Below are 16,975 nucleotides of genomic sequence, written 5' to 3' on the forward strand. Positions count from 1 at the left end.
TCACCTTCCATGGTCACCTACTATTGTCTAGAAGTATATACAAAGTATTTATAGGTCCCAGCAATGTTTTAGACATGCTGGAGTATATATGAAACTCCTAGAAGTATGGTAAAAGACGAGTGTCACTCCACTGCTGGCGGTGCAGCAGTGGAGTGACACTTGACGGTCGTGCACTGCTCTAGAGAACCTTGGCTTTATTTGTTTTCACTGTTACACATAAACATGTAATATGCCAATCTGTCTGTCTGCCTGTCTATCTGTCTTTCTAGCTCTGTCTTTGTTTATCTCTGTCTCTACTTATCTCTCTGTCTGTCTGCCTGTGTGTCTTCCTGTCTCTGTGCTTGTATTTCTTTCTGTCTCAGAGAGAGCCGCTCATGAGCCAACAGGTATCAAACACAATGCAGAGTCATCACGTCTGATTTCTGAAAATGTGTATTACTTGCCAGTCATGCTTATTATGCTTTATATCTACAAGCATAGTATAGCACTTTGTCTGGATTTTTTGTGGGGTTATCCTGGAGATGTCACGTCTGAGGGCAATGTGTTGTGTGAATATAATGCAGAGAATTCATAGTTTGGAAGTCAGGAGGAGGTGCGGGATTACCAAAACTGTTGTCCAGAGGGCTGAGGAAGGGTTGTTGAGGTGGTTCAGACATGTAGAGAGAATGGAACGAAACAGAATGACTGTGAGAGTGTATAAATCTGTAGTGGAGGGAAGGCGGGGTAGGGGTCGGCCTAGGAAAGGTTGGAGGGAGGGGGTAAAGGAGGTTTTGTGTATGAGGGGCTTGGACTTCCAGCAAGCATGCGTGAGCATATTTGATTGGAGTGAATGGAGACAAATGGTTTTTAATACTTGATGTGATGTTGGAATGTGAGCAAAGTAACATTTATGAAGGGGTTCAGGGAAACCGGCAGACCGGACTTGGGCCTTGAAGATGGGAAATACAGTGCCTGCACTCTGAAGGAGGGGTGTTAATGTTGCAGTTTTATAAACTGTAGTGTAAAGTACCCCTCTGGCAAGACAGTGATGGAGTGAATGATGATGAAAGTTTTTCTTTGTCGGGCCACCCTGCCTTGGTGGGAATCGGCTGATGTGTTAATAAAAAATAATAATAAAAAATAACCGTCCTGGCAGTGACCCTCTTCAAAGACACCGCGAGACTCCAAGCAGACATCAACCAAATCTTTGAAAATGAAGTTCAATGAGGAGAAATTTCAACTGCTCTGATATGGGAAACTTGAAGAAATTAAAAATGCATCAGGGTATATGAAAAATTCTAACCATACAATAGAATGGAAAAGTAATGTGAAGGACCCAGGAATGATAATGTCAGAGGATCTTGCCTTCAAAGACCACAACAATGTATCTACCTCATCTGCTAGGAAAATGATAGGATGGATAATTAGAATCTTCAAAACTAGGGATGCCAAGCCAATGATGATTCTCTTCAAATTGCTTGTGCTCTCTAGGCTGGAATACTGCTGTACATTAACGGCACCTTTCAAGGCTGACGACATGGCAGACCTGGAGAGTGTACAAAGAATTTTCACAGCACACATAAGTATGATAAGGCACCTAAATTACTGGGAATGGTTGAAGGTCCTTTATCTGTATTCCCTGGAATGCAGGTGAGAGAGATACATGATAATATACTCTTGGAAGGCACTGGAGGGATTGGTACCAAACCTGCACATGAAAACCACTCCCTATAAAGCAAAAAAATCGGCAGGAGATGCAACATTCCCCCGATGAAAAGCAGGGGTGCCACGAATACATTGAGAGACAGCACAATAAGTATACCTCCCAGCATACATAAGGGGGATTACCAATAGACCATTGGCTGTCTTTAAAAAGGCACTGGACAGGCATCTAAAGTCAGTACCTGATCAACCGGGCTGAGGTTTGTATGTCAGCTTGTGTGCAGCCAGCAGTAACAGCCTGGTTGATCAGTCCCTGATTCACCATGGGGCCTGGTCTTAAACCAAGCTGTGGGGGCGTTGACCCCCAAAAACCTCTCCAGGTAAACTCCAGGTAAGTGTACCTGTGAGATAGAGACAGAGATACACAGAGACAGATACAGACAGGGATAGATACAGACAAATGGAGATAGAGACAATGAAAGTCAATCAACCACCCACCCACCCGGCCAGCCAGGCAGCCAAACACGTATTACACATGTTCCAGCATTGTTTCTCTTTACTTAGGGCAAAGGTTATGGACATTCTGGCAGGCTGACACTACCAGTGGTATCAAAATTGAAAGGATGTTGCACAGATGTTCTACATGGGTCATTAATGAGTTTTTTAATATTTCCTTGGCCACTTGTGGCCACATCCATTTCAAAGCCATTAAATTGAGGGACAGCTCCTCTTAAAAGGGAAGTGCTAATACGATATGACACGTTGTGCAAGAATGGTATATAATACCAACAAAATGAAATTAAGACACATGTGCAACATCTGGGTATCAGAATCTCCACGACTACGGTGCTCTTCGCACCTATTCCTTGGTTGAGGGACTGATTACCTCATCTTCTGTATATAGTCCTACTATCTTCAAACTATGTCCTAGAATTTGTATTGATAAAGCCACTGAATGGTGAAACGTCTACAATAAAGATACCCAGATGTTGCACATGTGTCTTAATTTCATCACGATATGACATCATTGAATCCCTGGTGTTTGTCATGCTCTTTGTTCTAGCTGGTGCTCAAATGAACTGGAGTTGCAGTTTTAAACCAAAAACACGGAGTTTTTTCCTCATTATGCACTGCATGCTGCAGGATTTTTTTTATACTACACACACTGACCACTCATACCCATTCTCTCATATGTAGGAATAAGAAAGTAGGTAATTTTAATAATGAAAATCTTGATGATCATGTTATCATGATTAATATTGTTTTACTTGACAAAGTAACAAAGACTTCAACTTACAGTTAATGTTCTCAAAGTGATTTCATGAGAAATTGTCTTAACTTTCTCCATGATGGTGGCAGTTGAGTCTCCCTGGAGAACGGTGGCAGCTGTGGCACCTGTCTCTGTGATGATGGTGTCCAGGGCCTTCTTAATGGTCTCCTGTACCTGTCATTGCCAACACAAATATTAATGCTGGATGTCAGCAACAAATTGTCTCCACTCTGACACTTACACAACTGTTGATTACTTAAGACTTATGTCTTAAAATATCACTCATACCCTCCCTTCAAACCTTCCTAATATTTCCTCTGTACCTCCTTTCAACCCTTCCCAAGATATCCCATGGTACCTTCCTTCAACCCTTCCTAATATTTCCCGTGTACCTCCCTTCAATCCTTCCCAAGATATCCCATGTACCTTCCTTCAACCCTTCGTAGGATATCACTTGCACCTTCTTTCAACCATCCTAGGATATCCTCTGTACCTTCCTTTAACCATCCTAGGATATCACCTGTACCTTCTTCCAGCCATCCTAGGATATCCCTTGTACTTTCCTTCAACCATCCTAGGATATCACCTGTACCTTCCTTCAACCATCCTAGGATATCCCCTGTACCTTCCTTCAACACTTCCAAGGATATCACCTGTACATTCCTTCAACCATCCTAGGATATCACATGTACCTTCCTTCAACCATCCTAGGATATCACCTGTACCTTCCTTCAACCATCCAAGGATATCACCTGTACATTCCTTCAACCATCCTAGGATTTCACCTGTACCTTCCTTCAACCATCCTAGGATATCCCCTCTACCTTCCTTCAACAATCCTAGGATACCACCTGTACTTTCCTTCAACCATCCTAGGATATCACCTGTACCTTCCTTCAACCATCCTAGGATATCACCTGTACCTTCCTTCAACTATCCTAGGATACCACCTGTACCTTCCTTCAGCCATCCTAGGATACCACCTGTACCTTCCTTCAACCATCCAAGGATATCACCTGTACCTTCCTTCAACCATCCTAGGATATCACCTGTGCCTTCCTTCAACCATCCTAGGATATCACCTGTACCTTCCTTCAACCATCCTAGGATATCACATGTACCTTCCTTCAACCATCCTAGGATATCACATGTACCTTCCTTCAACCATCCTAGGATATCACCTGTACCTTCCTTCAAGCATCCTAGGATATCACCTGTACCTTCCTTCAACCATCCTAGGATATCACCTGTACCTTCCTTCAACCATCCTAGGATACCACCTGTACCTTCCTTCAACCATCCTAGGATACCACCTGTACCTTCCTTCAACCATCCTAGGATATCACCTGTACCTTCCTTCAACCATCCTAGGATATCACCTGTACCTTCCTTCAACCATCCTAGGATATCACCTGTACCTTCCTTCAACCATCCTAGGATATCACCTGTACCTTCCTTCAACCATCCTAGGATATCACCTGTACCTTCCTTCAACCATCCTAGGATATCACCTGTACCTTCCTTCAACCATCCTAGGATATCACCTGTACCTTCCTTCAACCATCCTAGGATATCACCTGTACCTTCCTTCAACCATCCTAGGATATCACCTGTACCTTCCTTCAACCATCCTAGGATATCACCTGTACCTTCCTTCAACCATCCTAGGATATCACCTGTACCTTCCTTCAACCATCCTAGGATATCACCTGTACCTTCCTTCAACCATCCTAGGATATCACCTGTACCTTCCTTCAACCATCCTAGGATATCACCTGTACCTTCCTTCAACCATCCTAGGATATCACCTGTACCTTCCTTCAACCATCCTAGGATATCACCTGTACCTTCCTTCAACCATCCTAGGATACCACCTGTACCTTCCTTCAACCATCCTAGGATATCACCTGTACCTTCCTTCAACCATCCTAGGATATCACCTGTACCTTCCTTCAACCATCCTAGGATATCACCTGTACCTTCCTTCAACCATCCTAGGATATCACCTGTACCTTCCTTCAACCATCCTAGGATATCACCTGTACCTTCCTTCAACCATCCTAGGATATCACCTGTACCTTCCTTCAACCATCCTAGGATATCACCTGTACCTTCCTTCAACCATCCTAGGATATCACCTGTACCTTCCTTCAACCATCCTAGGATATCACCTGTACCTTCCTTCATCCATCCTAGGATATCACCTGAACCTTCCTTCAACATAGGATATCAACTGTACCTTCCTTGAACCATAATAGGATATCACTTGCACCTTCCTTCAACCATCCTAGGATTTCCCTTCTACCTTCCTTCAACAATCCTAGGATATCACCTGTACCTTCCTTCAACCATCCTAGGATATCACCTGTACCTTCCTTCAAAAATCCTAGGACCTGTACCTTCCTTCAACCATCCTGTACCTTCCTTCAACCATCCTAGGATATCACCTGTACCTTCCTTCAACCATCCTAGGATATCACCTGTACCTTCCTTCAACCATCCTAGGATATCACCTGTACCTTCCTTCAACCATCCTAGGATATCACCTGTACCTTCCTTCAACCATCCTAGGATATCACCTGTACCTTCCTTCAACCATCCTAGGATATCACCTGTACCTTCCTTCAACCATCCTAGGATATCACCTGTACCTTCCTTCAACCATCCTAGGATATCACCTGTACCTTCCTTCAACCATCCTAGGATATCACCTGTACCTTCCTTCAACCATCCTAGGATATCACATGTACCTTCCTTCAACCATCCTAGGATATCACCTGTACCTTCCTTCAACCATCCTAGGATATCACCTGTACCTTCCTTCAACCATCCTAGGATATCACCTGTACCTTCCTTCAACCATCCTAGGATATCACCTGTACCTTCCTTCAACCATCCTAGGATATCACCTGTACCTTCCTTCAACCATCCTAGGATATCACCTGTACCTTCCTTCAACCATCCTAGGATATCACCTGTACCTTCCTTCAACCATCCTAGGATATCACCTGTACCTTCCTTCAACCATCCTAGGATATCACCTGTACCTTCCTTCAACCATCCTAGGATATCACCTGTACCTTCCTTCAACCATCCTAGGATATCACCTGTACCTTCCTTCAACCATCCTAGGATATCACCTGTACCTTCCTTCAACCATCCTAGGATATCACCTGTACCTTCCTTCAACCATCCTAGGATATCACCTGTACCTTCCTTCAACCATCCTAGGATATCACCAGTACCTTCCTTCAACCATCCTAGGATATCACCTGTACCTTCCTTCAACCATCCTAGGATATCACCTGTACCTTCCTTCAACCATCCTAGGATATCACCTGTACCTTCCTTCAACCATCCTAGGATATCACCTGTACCTTCCTTCAACCATCCTAGGATATCACCTGTACCTTCCTTCAACCATCCTAGGATATCACCTGTACCTTCCTTCAACCATCCTAGGATATCACCTGTACCTTCCTTCAACCATCCTAGGATATCACCTGTACCTTCCTTCAACCATCCTAGGATATCACCTGTACCTTCCTTCAACCATCCTAGGATATCACCTGTACCTTCCTTCAACCATCCTAGGATATCACCTGTACCTTCCTTCAACCATCCTAGGATATCACCTGTACCTTCCTTCAACCATCCTAGGATATCACCTGTACCTTCCTTCAACCATCCCAGGATATCACCTGTACCTTCCTTCAACCATCCTAGGATATCACCTGTACCTTCCACTATACATTTTACTATCTTGCTCCATATTTTCTGAAATAACTAAACCTCAACAATTTTTTTCTTCACCCAAAATTATATTTTTTATATTACAAAATCTAATTATTATTCCAAAATTAAAATCAAGTTAAAATTTTGTATTTTACTAGCCATAATTCGTTAAGAACAGTCAACAGACCTGTATTTGCTGACCATAAATCATTCAAAAGGAATATAACCTAAATCCATAAATACAAAGCACCTATATGAAAAACAGTACAGAATGGGTTACATAACCAGAGACCAAACAAAACGTTACTCGTCAATCCTAAACCAGCCTGATAAGAAGGGCAAAAAAATTGTATTATGAGAACAGATTATACAACTTACGTGGTGATATAAAAATGACCTGGAAAACCCTATCAGAAATTCTAGGAACAAAAAAGATATCACGAAATAGCGAAATTAAATAAACAAAATCAGATGAACCCCAATTCCCACCAACTGAAACAGCAAACAGACTCAATGATTTCTTCTCCACTATAGGAAAAACCTTGCCAATAAAATCCCAAGCTCAGATACCCCACTCAGTGACTACCTTACTGGCAACTACTATAACACACTGTTCCTAGCTCCGACTAACCCAAATGAAGTCTCCCTTATTATCAACACACTAAAAAACAAGACAGGAGATTTAAATACCTTACCACCCTTTATATACAAAATAGCGTCAAAAGTGCTATCACCAGCCATTGCAACACTCTTTAACAAATCCATCGAAACCTCTACCTTCCCTCTAGTTCTCAAAATAGCAAGGGTCACCCTGATCCATAAAGGAGGAGACCAAACAGACTTGAATAACTATAGGCCAATATCCAACTTACACCCTCTCTCTAAAATCTTTGAAAAATTTATTCATAAGCGAATCTATTCCTACCTCATCTCCCATAACATACTCATCCCCTGTCAGTTTCGGTTCAGGGCTAATAAAAATACTAATGATGCTATTATACACATGCTAGAACGAATATACACTGCAATAGAGAAAAAATAAGTCCCACTGGGAATATTCATTGACTTACATAAAGCTTTTGATACAGTTGACCATGACTTGCTCCACATAAAATTGTCACACTATGGTGTTGCATCCCCTGAATGGGTTACAATGTATATGATGTATATTATGTATATCTATATAATGTATATTACCTTTTCATATAATTTTATATTGCTTATATTTGCGATAATAGCTAAATCGTAAATATATTGCTTTATATTATTGTTTGACTTAGTTACTATTGTTAGGTAGGATGTAACAGTCATATATTATGTGCTCAGTTCAAGTCTTGATTGTCTAACTACTGTAATTATCATTTGCGGCTCGTTTCCCTGCCGGCTTCTCAGAGTTGATGGGCAGCAACTGTCCACAGAGCTATCACGTGATAGAGGGTGGGGGAGGTGCTCACACCTCGCCTGAAGTATTCAGTCTGGTCTAGACTCGCTTGGTGGTTAGACGTATTCCTGACAAGTGCCTAAATCTCCCTTATTGGCCCTTGTTGGAAGATTGTCTCTGTCTCAATATTGTTGTAGGTTCTGTGGGACTCTGTTCACAGAACTTTGTATAGACTTAGTGATTTTCAATGTTGTACTGAGGTTGTGTGTCGCTTAGACACTCTGAGCAACTCAGGTCCTGACCTGTAGCTTCTGACCTAATTTGTACTGGCATCCGTGTACTGTCACAGTTGGGGATTTACTTATGCTGAACTTAGATTCAGTAGTATGTGAGTTTTGTGACTTTTGTGGAGGATCTGCAGATGGTCCCTACTAGCTGTCGTTATATTATCTCCTTGATCCTGATTGTGTCGCAGTTGCTTGTTATATTGCTATTGGGCTTAGCACTCTTTTTATTGTTCAAGCAGACTGTTCTGACTGCCAGTTGGTCAAGAAGTTAGTTTATGAGAGGAATTTTTCAGTCACTTGTTTAAGTCTAGTCGAGTCGTGAGACATAGCGAACTACTTTGAGCACTTACACACATACACACAAACTTATTTGTATATTGTATTATTAAATGTTAATGCACCAGACGGTACTTAAGGCATAAATATGTGATATGTGATTTCAGCACAATAATACTGTACACGAGAGAAGTGATTAATATTATTTTGATTACTCTGATTAATTTAATTTAATTTAATTTGATATACGCCTAGACAACTTAATTATTAATAAATTTATTAAATTTTAATTTCTCTAGTTTGTAGCCTACCAGTTGTAATCCTGAAGCACTACTGAATCATACTGAATTCTAATGGATAATTGGACAAGGATACTAATGCTACCAAAACCCAGTAACAGGCTGGATGCTAGAAGGGTAGTCCTTTCTAGTATTCACTGGAGATCTCTAAGCTTTTTAGAATCATGGTTTTTTAACATATGGTATAAGAGGGCACTCACTCAACTACCTCAAGTTATACCTCAGCAACAGAAGCCAATATGTGTACACAAATGGGGCAAACTCTTCTGCACAGCCAATTACAGTTGGTGTCCCACAGGGAAGTGTCCTTGGCCCTCTTCTCTTTCTCATATACATAAATGACCTACCGAATGCTTCACAACTACTCAAACCCACACTATTTGCAGATGACACTACATACGTCTTCTCTCACCCGAGCCCAGTCATGCTAGCCAATACTGTAAATACAGTATTACAGAAAATATCTACATGGATGAGGACTAACAAACTTACACTAAACATTGACAAAACCTACTTCATTCAGTTTGGTAACAGAGCTACAGATGTCCCTCTTAACATGATGATAAACGGATCACCTATCACAAAGCTCATAGAGGGAAAATTCTTAGGAATCCACCTTGATAATAGACTCAAATTTCAAACACATACAAAAATTTCCAAGACCGTAGGCATACTATCGAAGATACGGTACTATGTTCCACAGTCAGCCCTCCTGGCCCTATATCACTCACTTATTTACCCCTATCTCACCTATGGAATTTGTGCATGGGGCTCAACAACAATAAACCATCTCAGACCACTAATTACCCAACAAAAGGCTGCAGTCAGAATGATAACAAATTCCCACTAGAGGCAGCACACTCCACCAATATTCAAAACTCTTAACCTACTCACCATACAAAACATCCATACTTATTACTGCACCTACTACATACATAAAACACTTAACTCTGATATAAACCCTTCCCTCAAATGTCTCCTTACCAACCTCAACAGAACACATGACCATAACACAAGGCACAGATCACTATTTGATGTTCCTCGTGTCCATCTCACGCTATGCAAAAACTCAATGCACATAAAAGGCCCTAAAATCTGGAATTCATTACCTGTAAATATAAAAGAAATACTGTCTGTTTATAAATTTAAGTCTGTTCTCAAAAATCATTTACTCACCCACAACCAAATAAATATTGAATAATTGTATCTTATAAATTGTATATCTTAAATGTTTCTCATAATTGTATCACATAAATGTTTAACCTGTGACCTAATCAAACTTTGTTATTTTTTAATTACATTACCTAACAGAATACTCCATTCTACTGAATGCTCAGCAACACAGTAAATGACCATATGACCTGTCTTGGTAATACTCATTTGTGCTTAACTGTTACCTGTTTACAATGATGTTTTACCACTGAATACATCATTGCTTAGTTAATCTTAAGTTAATTTTAAGCCAGCCCATAATGCTCTGCATACAAGGGGCTTTGGCATGCTGCACTTAACTGTATTCTTTTGTACTTCTCTGTACCATGTTCAAAGTAATAAATAAATAAAATAAATAAATAAATGATTTCTGAGTGGTGTCCCTCACAACACATAAAAGGAGAGGGAGACTCTCATCCAAAGATCAATAAATTTTTGGTTTGTAATGACATAGTAATGGTTGTAAGCAGCTTCTTGTTGCCAGTATTTTAGTCTTCTTCTATGTGGAAACATTTATAATCTGCTGACCAAAGACAAAAACAAATACAAGTACACAAGGTGTTTACTGAATATATTAATATATTTCCTAGGTAGTAGGTTGGTAGACAGCAACCATCCAGGGAGGTACTACCATCCTGTGGTAGTAGGTTGGTAGACAGCAACCATCCAGGGAGGTACTACCATCCTGTGGTAGTAGGTTGGTAGACAGCAACCATCCAGGGAGGTACTACCATCCTGTGGTAGTAGGTTGGTAGACAGCAACCATCCAGGGAGGTACTACCATCCTGTGGTAGTAGGTTGGTAGACAGCAACCATCCAGGGAGGTACTACCATCCTGTGGTAGTAGGTTGGTAGACAGCAACCATCCAGGGAGGTACTACCATCCTGTGGTAGTAGGTTGGTAGACAGCAACCATCCAGGGAGGTACTACCATCCTGTGGTAGTAGGTTGGTAGACAGCAACCATCCAGGGAGGTACTACCATCCTGTGGTAGTAGGTTGGTAGACAGCAACCATCCAGGGAGGTACTACCATCCTGTGGTAGTAGGTTGGTAGACAGCAACCATCCAGGGAGGTACTACCATCCTGTGGTAGTAGGTTGGTAGACAGCAACCATCCAGGGAGGTACTACCATCCTGTGGTAGTAGGTTGGTAGACAGCAACCATCCAGGGAGGTACTACCATCCTGTGGTAGTAGGTTGGTAGACAGCAACCATCCAGGGAGGTACTACCATCCTGTGGTAGTAGGTTGGTAGACAGCAACCATCCAGGGAGGTACTACCATCCTGTGGTAGTAGGTTGGTAGACAGCAACCATCCAGGGAGGTACTACCATCCTGTGGTAGTAGGTTGGTAGACAGCAACCATCCAGGGAGGTACTACCATCCTGTGGTAGTAGGTTGGTAGACAGCAACAGCAACCATCCAGGGAGGTACTACCATCCAGGGAGGTACTACCATCCAAGTAGAGTGTAAAGTGGAAGCCTGTAGTATTGTTTACTACCACATGATGGTAGGTATTGCTTGTGACTTTTTACCATCCTGTCTCATAAACATGCATCCTGTGGTAGATTTCAGGTACATCTTACTACTTCTACTTACACTTAGGTCACACTAAACCATGCATGTTCAAGCATACTAGGGAGGTAAATACACACACTTGTGACTCTGGCAAGATTTTCTCTTCTCTTCTACTTACACTTACTAGTTCTTGTTCTCTTCTCTATTCTTACTCTTGCTCTTTTATTTCCACTTATCTCCATGGGGAAATGGAACAGAATTCTTCCTCCATAAACCATGTGTGTCGTAAGAGGTGACTAAAATACTGGGAGCATGGAGCTAGTAACCCCTTCTCCTGTATACATTACTAAATGTATAAAGAAACTTTTGTTTTTCTTTTTGGGTCACCCTCCTTCAGTGGGATATGGCTGGTGCATTTAACCCCTAAATGATCCAAACATATATACATATATATGTTCTCTCGCCCAGTGCCCCGAATATTTTGAAAAATAATTTTTTTTTTTACTGAAATAGAGAGAAATTTTTTCTAAGTGTCATAGGATTGAAATAAAAAAATTGGGTCAGTACATACTGAAATATGAGGCTGCAAATTTGGCACTTAATGCTCATCTGACACCGCGCCCCACCCAACATCGAGTCCATTTTGTCTGGAAACTCCAAAATTTCAAATGTTTGTATGTAAGTTTATTCAGGTATTTTTTTTCATACATCATTTTTATATTATTTTATATAATTTTTATGTTCTGATAATTACAATTTATAGTAGTTCTTGCCATTTCATAACCAATCTTTGTTCTGACACTAATATTAGGTACTGAAATTGTACTCAAATTGCCACAAACACATTGACAGGTGGACATTTACACCTGCCTTGGTCATTTACTATTGTCTAGGAATATATACAAAGTATTTATTGGCCCAAACAATGTTTTGGATACACTGGAGTATAGAAGATGAAGGAAGAAGAAAGGAGGAGGAGAAAGAGGAGGAAGAAAGAAGAAGAAGAAGAAGAAAGAAAAAGTTCCCTTGAACCATGTCAATGACAAGCATCTGGAGGGCAGTGATAAAATAAGGGAAGACATTTGATGGGCGCCTGTGAGGGTGCAGAGATAAGATGACATAAAGGATGACATTGGATGAGCATCAGCATCTCTGTCTCTGCTTATCTGTCTCAAAGTCTTGTCTCTCTGTCTGCTTGTCTCTCTTTCTGTCTCTCTGCTTGTCTCTCTGTCTCAGAGAGAGCCATTGTGAACCAACAGGTATTCTTATGCATTATATCTACAAGCACAGTATAGAACTCTGGATTGTTTTTAAGTTTTCCTAGGTAATTTACACTATGTATAATTGTATTTATGTGTACCTCTGAGACAGAGATAAGAGATAGGCAAAGACAGACAGAAACAGATAGACAGATCCTAAACTTAGGGTCAACATCACTTTCCTCTTAAAAGGGGAGTGTTAACATGACATTTCATCAGTGAATCCTTGGTGTTTGCCACTCTTTGCTCTAGCTGGCGCTTATTTTAACTGATGCTCACACGAGGTACTAAGTGGTCCCAGATTTTTTTAATATGGTGCACACCGAGTGTTAAGACCCATTCTATGCTGACCAGGCATCTCAGGCTAATTGCGCCAAATTTGGAGGCAGGAAAAATAAAACATATATATATATATATATATACGTTTGGGGCGCTAGCGGTAAGAACATATATATACGTTTGGACATTTACGGTTAAAGAAAAAAGGTTAATATATTTAATAATAGATAACTGAATATTGCTCTTGAAGTTGTATATATTTACAGAACAGAATCAGTATATAGAAATGAATTAAGAAATTGTTTAGAAAGCTCAATAATATTTGTGGCATCATACCTTTACTGAGGTGTAGACAGTGTTAACATCTGGGAAGAGTTCCTGACGCTTCTGGATCCAATCTTCAACCTCCACATTGTAGTGATCAGCTTCATCAATGGTTGTGACAACATTCTGTGCAGTGTTGACTGTGTTGAGGTTCTCCAGCATGGTCTGCAGCTGCTTCTTTCCTGCCCCTCCTTCTGTTGTCATAGTCAGCACACTGGTATCCTCCTGTTCCAGGAGCTCTATTGCTGCCTTGTTCTGCTCCAGCAGATCATAGAGTCTGTCCTGCAGTTGGTGATGCTGGGTCTTCCAGTCCCTCACCTGCCCCTGGTACTTGCCCAGCTGGGACAGTGCTTCTTCACACTCTCTTATAAGGTTACTTATACTGCTCTTGTGTTCCTGTACCAAAGACCGTAACTTCTTGCTGATGCCTCTTGTGCGGTCTTGACCACATTTTGTTGACACTGTTTCTACTGATGTAACCTGGATATTTCTGAGTTTCTTTATAAAAGCCTCCACAGTGTAGTTGATCGGGAACTGAGTAGCATCTTTGGCACTGTGCTCAGCACGACAGCTGGGGCAGGTGAGCTCAGCATTCTTAATTGTATCTTCAATACACTGTGAGCAGAATGTGTGACCACACGGCAGAGTGCGTGGTCGTCGTAGTTCTTCATCATAATTGTTAAAGGACACTTTACACTCCTCTGGTTTGTCGTTATCCTGTAGAAAATAAATACTAAGTTGGATTTTACACTAATAGGATTGAATTTAAACAGGTTAGAACTGAATTCTATTAAGTTACTCATCAATTAAGTGTTCATGTTGAATTTTATAAACAATCTTGAAAGGTAAAAGAATTCCCAAACTTCTTCATATTACTGCCATATACAACATACAGTGGAACCTCAAATTTTGAACTTAATCCATTCCAGGAGCTAGTTCTAAATTTGAAAAGTCTGAAATTCTAATATTTCCCATAAGAAATAATGGAAATACTATTAATTCGTTCCAGAAACCCAAAAATATTCACAAAAAAAAAAAAATTTTTAGAGATTAATTACAGTTTTACATACACACTACAAATGCTATAGTCTTTAATTATGTATAGTAATATAAAATAACATTTTTACTTACCTTTATTGAAGATTGGTGATGGCATCTGGAAGATAGGGAGGAGGAGAGAGGGAGTTGGGGTTATTGTTTGGAAGGAGAATCCCCCTCCATGAGGACTTCCGGTATCAAAGCTCTCTCTGGGGTTGCTTCCCTTCTCTGTATTTTAATGCCATTAGGACCAGCTTGAGAGTCATTGGAGCCCAGTCTCACAAAATAACTGTCTACAGTCCTCTGTTTCTGTCTCACAAAATAACTATCCACAGTCGCCTGTTTCTGTCTCACAAAATAACTGTCCACAATCGTCTGTTTGTCTCACAAAATAACTCCATAGTCGTCTGTTTCTGTCTTACAAAATAACTGTCCACAGTTGTCTGTTTCTGTATCACAAAATAACTGTCCACAATCGTCTGTTTGTCTCACAAAATAACTCCACAGCTGTCTGTTTTTGTCTCACAAAATAACTGTCCACAGTCGTCTGTTTCTGTCTCACAAAATAACTGTCCACAGTCCTCTGTACATCCTGGCAAGCTCAAAATGTCTCACTCAAATCTCATACTTCTGTATAATTTCCTTCTTCACATCTATGGTGTTTCTCACTTTCTTTACCACAGGGGTACCGCTAGCAAGTTTCTTTGGGCCCATGGCAGCTTATTTCACAGCCCCACAAGCACTAAACACAATTAAATAATCGTAAAATGTGTGAATGAGATCGCAGGTTAGTGTTCAGTCAAGCATAAACAAAGCTAGACTGCTCACGGCGCCTGCGCGGGGACGCAACAGACCGGGCCAGCGGACAGGTCCCATACCTGGTGGTCCGAAAATAGGGGCGATAATAGGGACACAGTTTGTCCGAAAAAATTGTCATATTTTCAAAACATTCGATATGTGATACGTTTGATTTTTGAGGTTCCACTGTACATACATTGAAGGTACATATTGTCAAACTTCTTCATATTAACCATCATATACAACATACTGGATGTATATATTGCTAAAACTTCATATTAACTACTACATTTAACATAAACACAACATAAAACCAGACTTGATGTGCTGTATTGGTTACATGACCAGACATAGAAAGGAGAAACTAATACAATCATGCTTTGAGATCTCTTTTCTTTTAACTTTAGAGAGTTTTACAAGGTTAGGTTAAGAGTTCCTAACTTTATTTACAAGTTAGGAGCTGTTACCTATATCAACTCATTTTAAACCCTTTTTATTGTTATGAAACACATACAGAACAGGATACAGTTGTAGTTAACTGTGGGTCAGTGATTTTATTTGGCCAACTGATTATTCTGTTGATGTCATAATGCTATACAAACATATTCTAGACTCAAGTAATCCTATGAATAAATTATCTCAGATGAAGTTATGTTCTGGAGAAAGCTACAGCATAATTACTCTTTGCTGACCATCTTGTTACGTAGAAGCTCATTTCCTGCTGTCTGCAGGTGTGGTATTTTGACAATATTAGCCTTGTACATAAGAGTAAGGCCACCTACATCTCTCTGGTATTGAAGACTCTACTGAAATGACAGATCTGTCCAAGAGAGAGATGAGTTCTTTTGCTCTGTTCTCCATTCTATTAAGATTTCTCAGATATGATGGGGAGCAGGAAATCCAAGAAAGTGGAGCATACTCAACATGTGAATATACTTATGCAACCTCTACTGTTGAGTAGATAAAAGATGCATCTAAGTAAGGTTCCCAACCACTTTGCAAGATCTACAATGTGGTTTCTTTCATAGTTTGGAGTCAAATTTCGCCCCAAGGATATCAAGTTCATCCCCAGGTACCAACACTCTCCCATTCATTCTTACCACAGCTTCAGCATTACCCTCATGGTGTTCTTTCTTTCTTTGTTGGGTTTATCAGGGCCACTGACAGCATATGCAGTATCGAGCCCGGTTTCTCGATGGTACGAGAAAAAATCGTTGCCAAAGGCTGGGCGATGAGAGAAAAAGGAACAAAAGTTCCTTTGTAAACAGTGATAGAAACTTAAAGTTTCCAATTAGATCCAGTGGACACCCTTGCCAAGCCCCAGCAGAGAGGGATGCCAACACTCCCACCTGAGTAGAGTAACCAGCTTCCCACCAAAGACCATTAAAGAATTTCCCACAGAGCGGAAAAAATGGAGCTGGCTAAAGTAAGCCAATGAACAGGTGCCCCTCCTGTAGAGTGCCTGGCGGGCTAAATAGATGAGGACAAGCATCCAAGTTAGAACAGGGGAAATTTGTCAATGATACTCAGGCGATAGAGATGATGTCCACACCCGATGAAGGCTGGCGCCGAAGTCTACCCTCATGGTGCCTAGAGAACATAATAATTTGTGATATCTCAGGAGCAAATGTGACGTGTCATCATTTTTCCTAGGTTGA

General features: G+C 40.7%; 1 protein-coding gene across 1 annotated transcript in view; it reads right to left on the reverse strand.

Moving 5' to 3' along the window:
* Positions 1 to 2,929: 2,929 nt before the first annotated feature.
* The window catches only part of LOC138851240 (tripartite motif-containing protein 59-like), an 80,796-nt gene continuing 66,750 nt past the window's right edge, over positions 2,930 to 16,975 (reverse strand). The window contains exons 3-4 of the mRNA XM_070080133.1: positions 13,494 to 14,198; positions 2,930 to 3,085 (exon numbers count right to left, since the gene is read on the reverse strand). Of these exons, the coding sequence (XP_069936234.1) occupies positions 2,930 to 3,085; positions 13,494 to 14,198 (861 nt within the window). The remainder of the gene's footprint in view (positions 3,086 to 13,493; positions 14,199 to 16,975) is intronic.

This window comes from Cherax quadricarinatus, unplaced genomic scaffold, assembly GCF_038502225.1.
Source record: "Cherax quadricarinatus isolate ZL_2023a unplaced genomic scaffold, ASM3850222v1 Contig166, whole genome shotgun sequence".
NCBI classification, from domain to species: Eukaryota; Metazoa; Arthropoda; class Malacostraca; order Decapoda; family Parastacidae; genus Cherax; species Cherax quadricarinatus.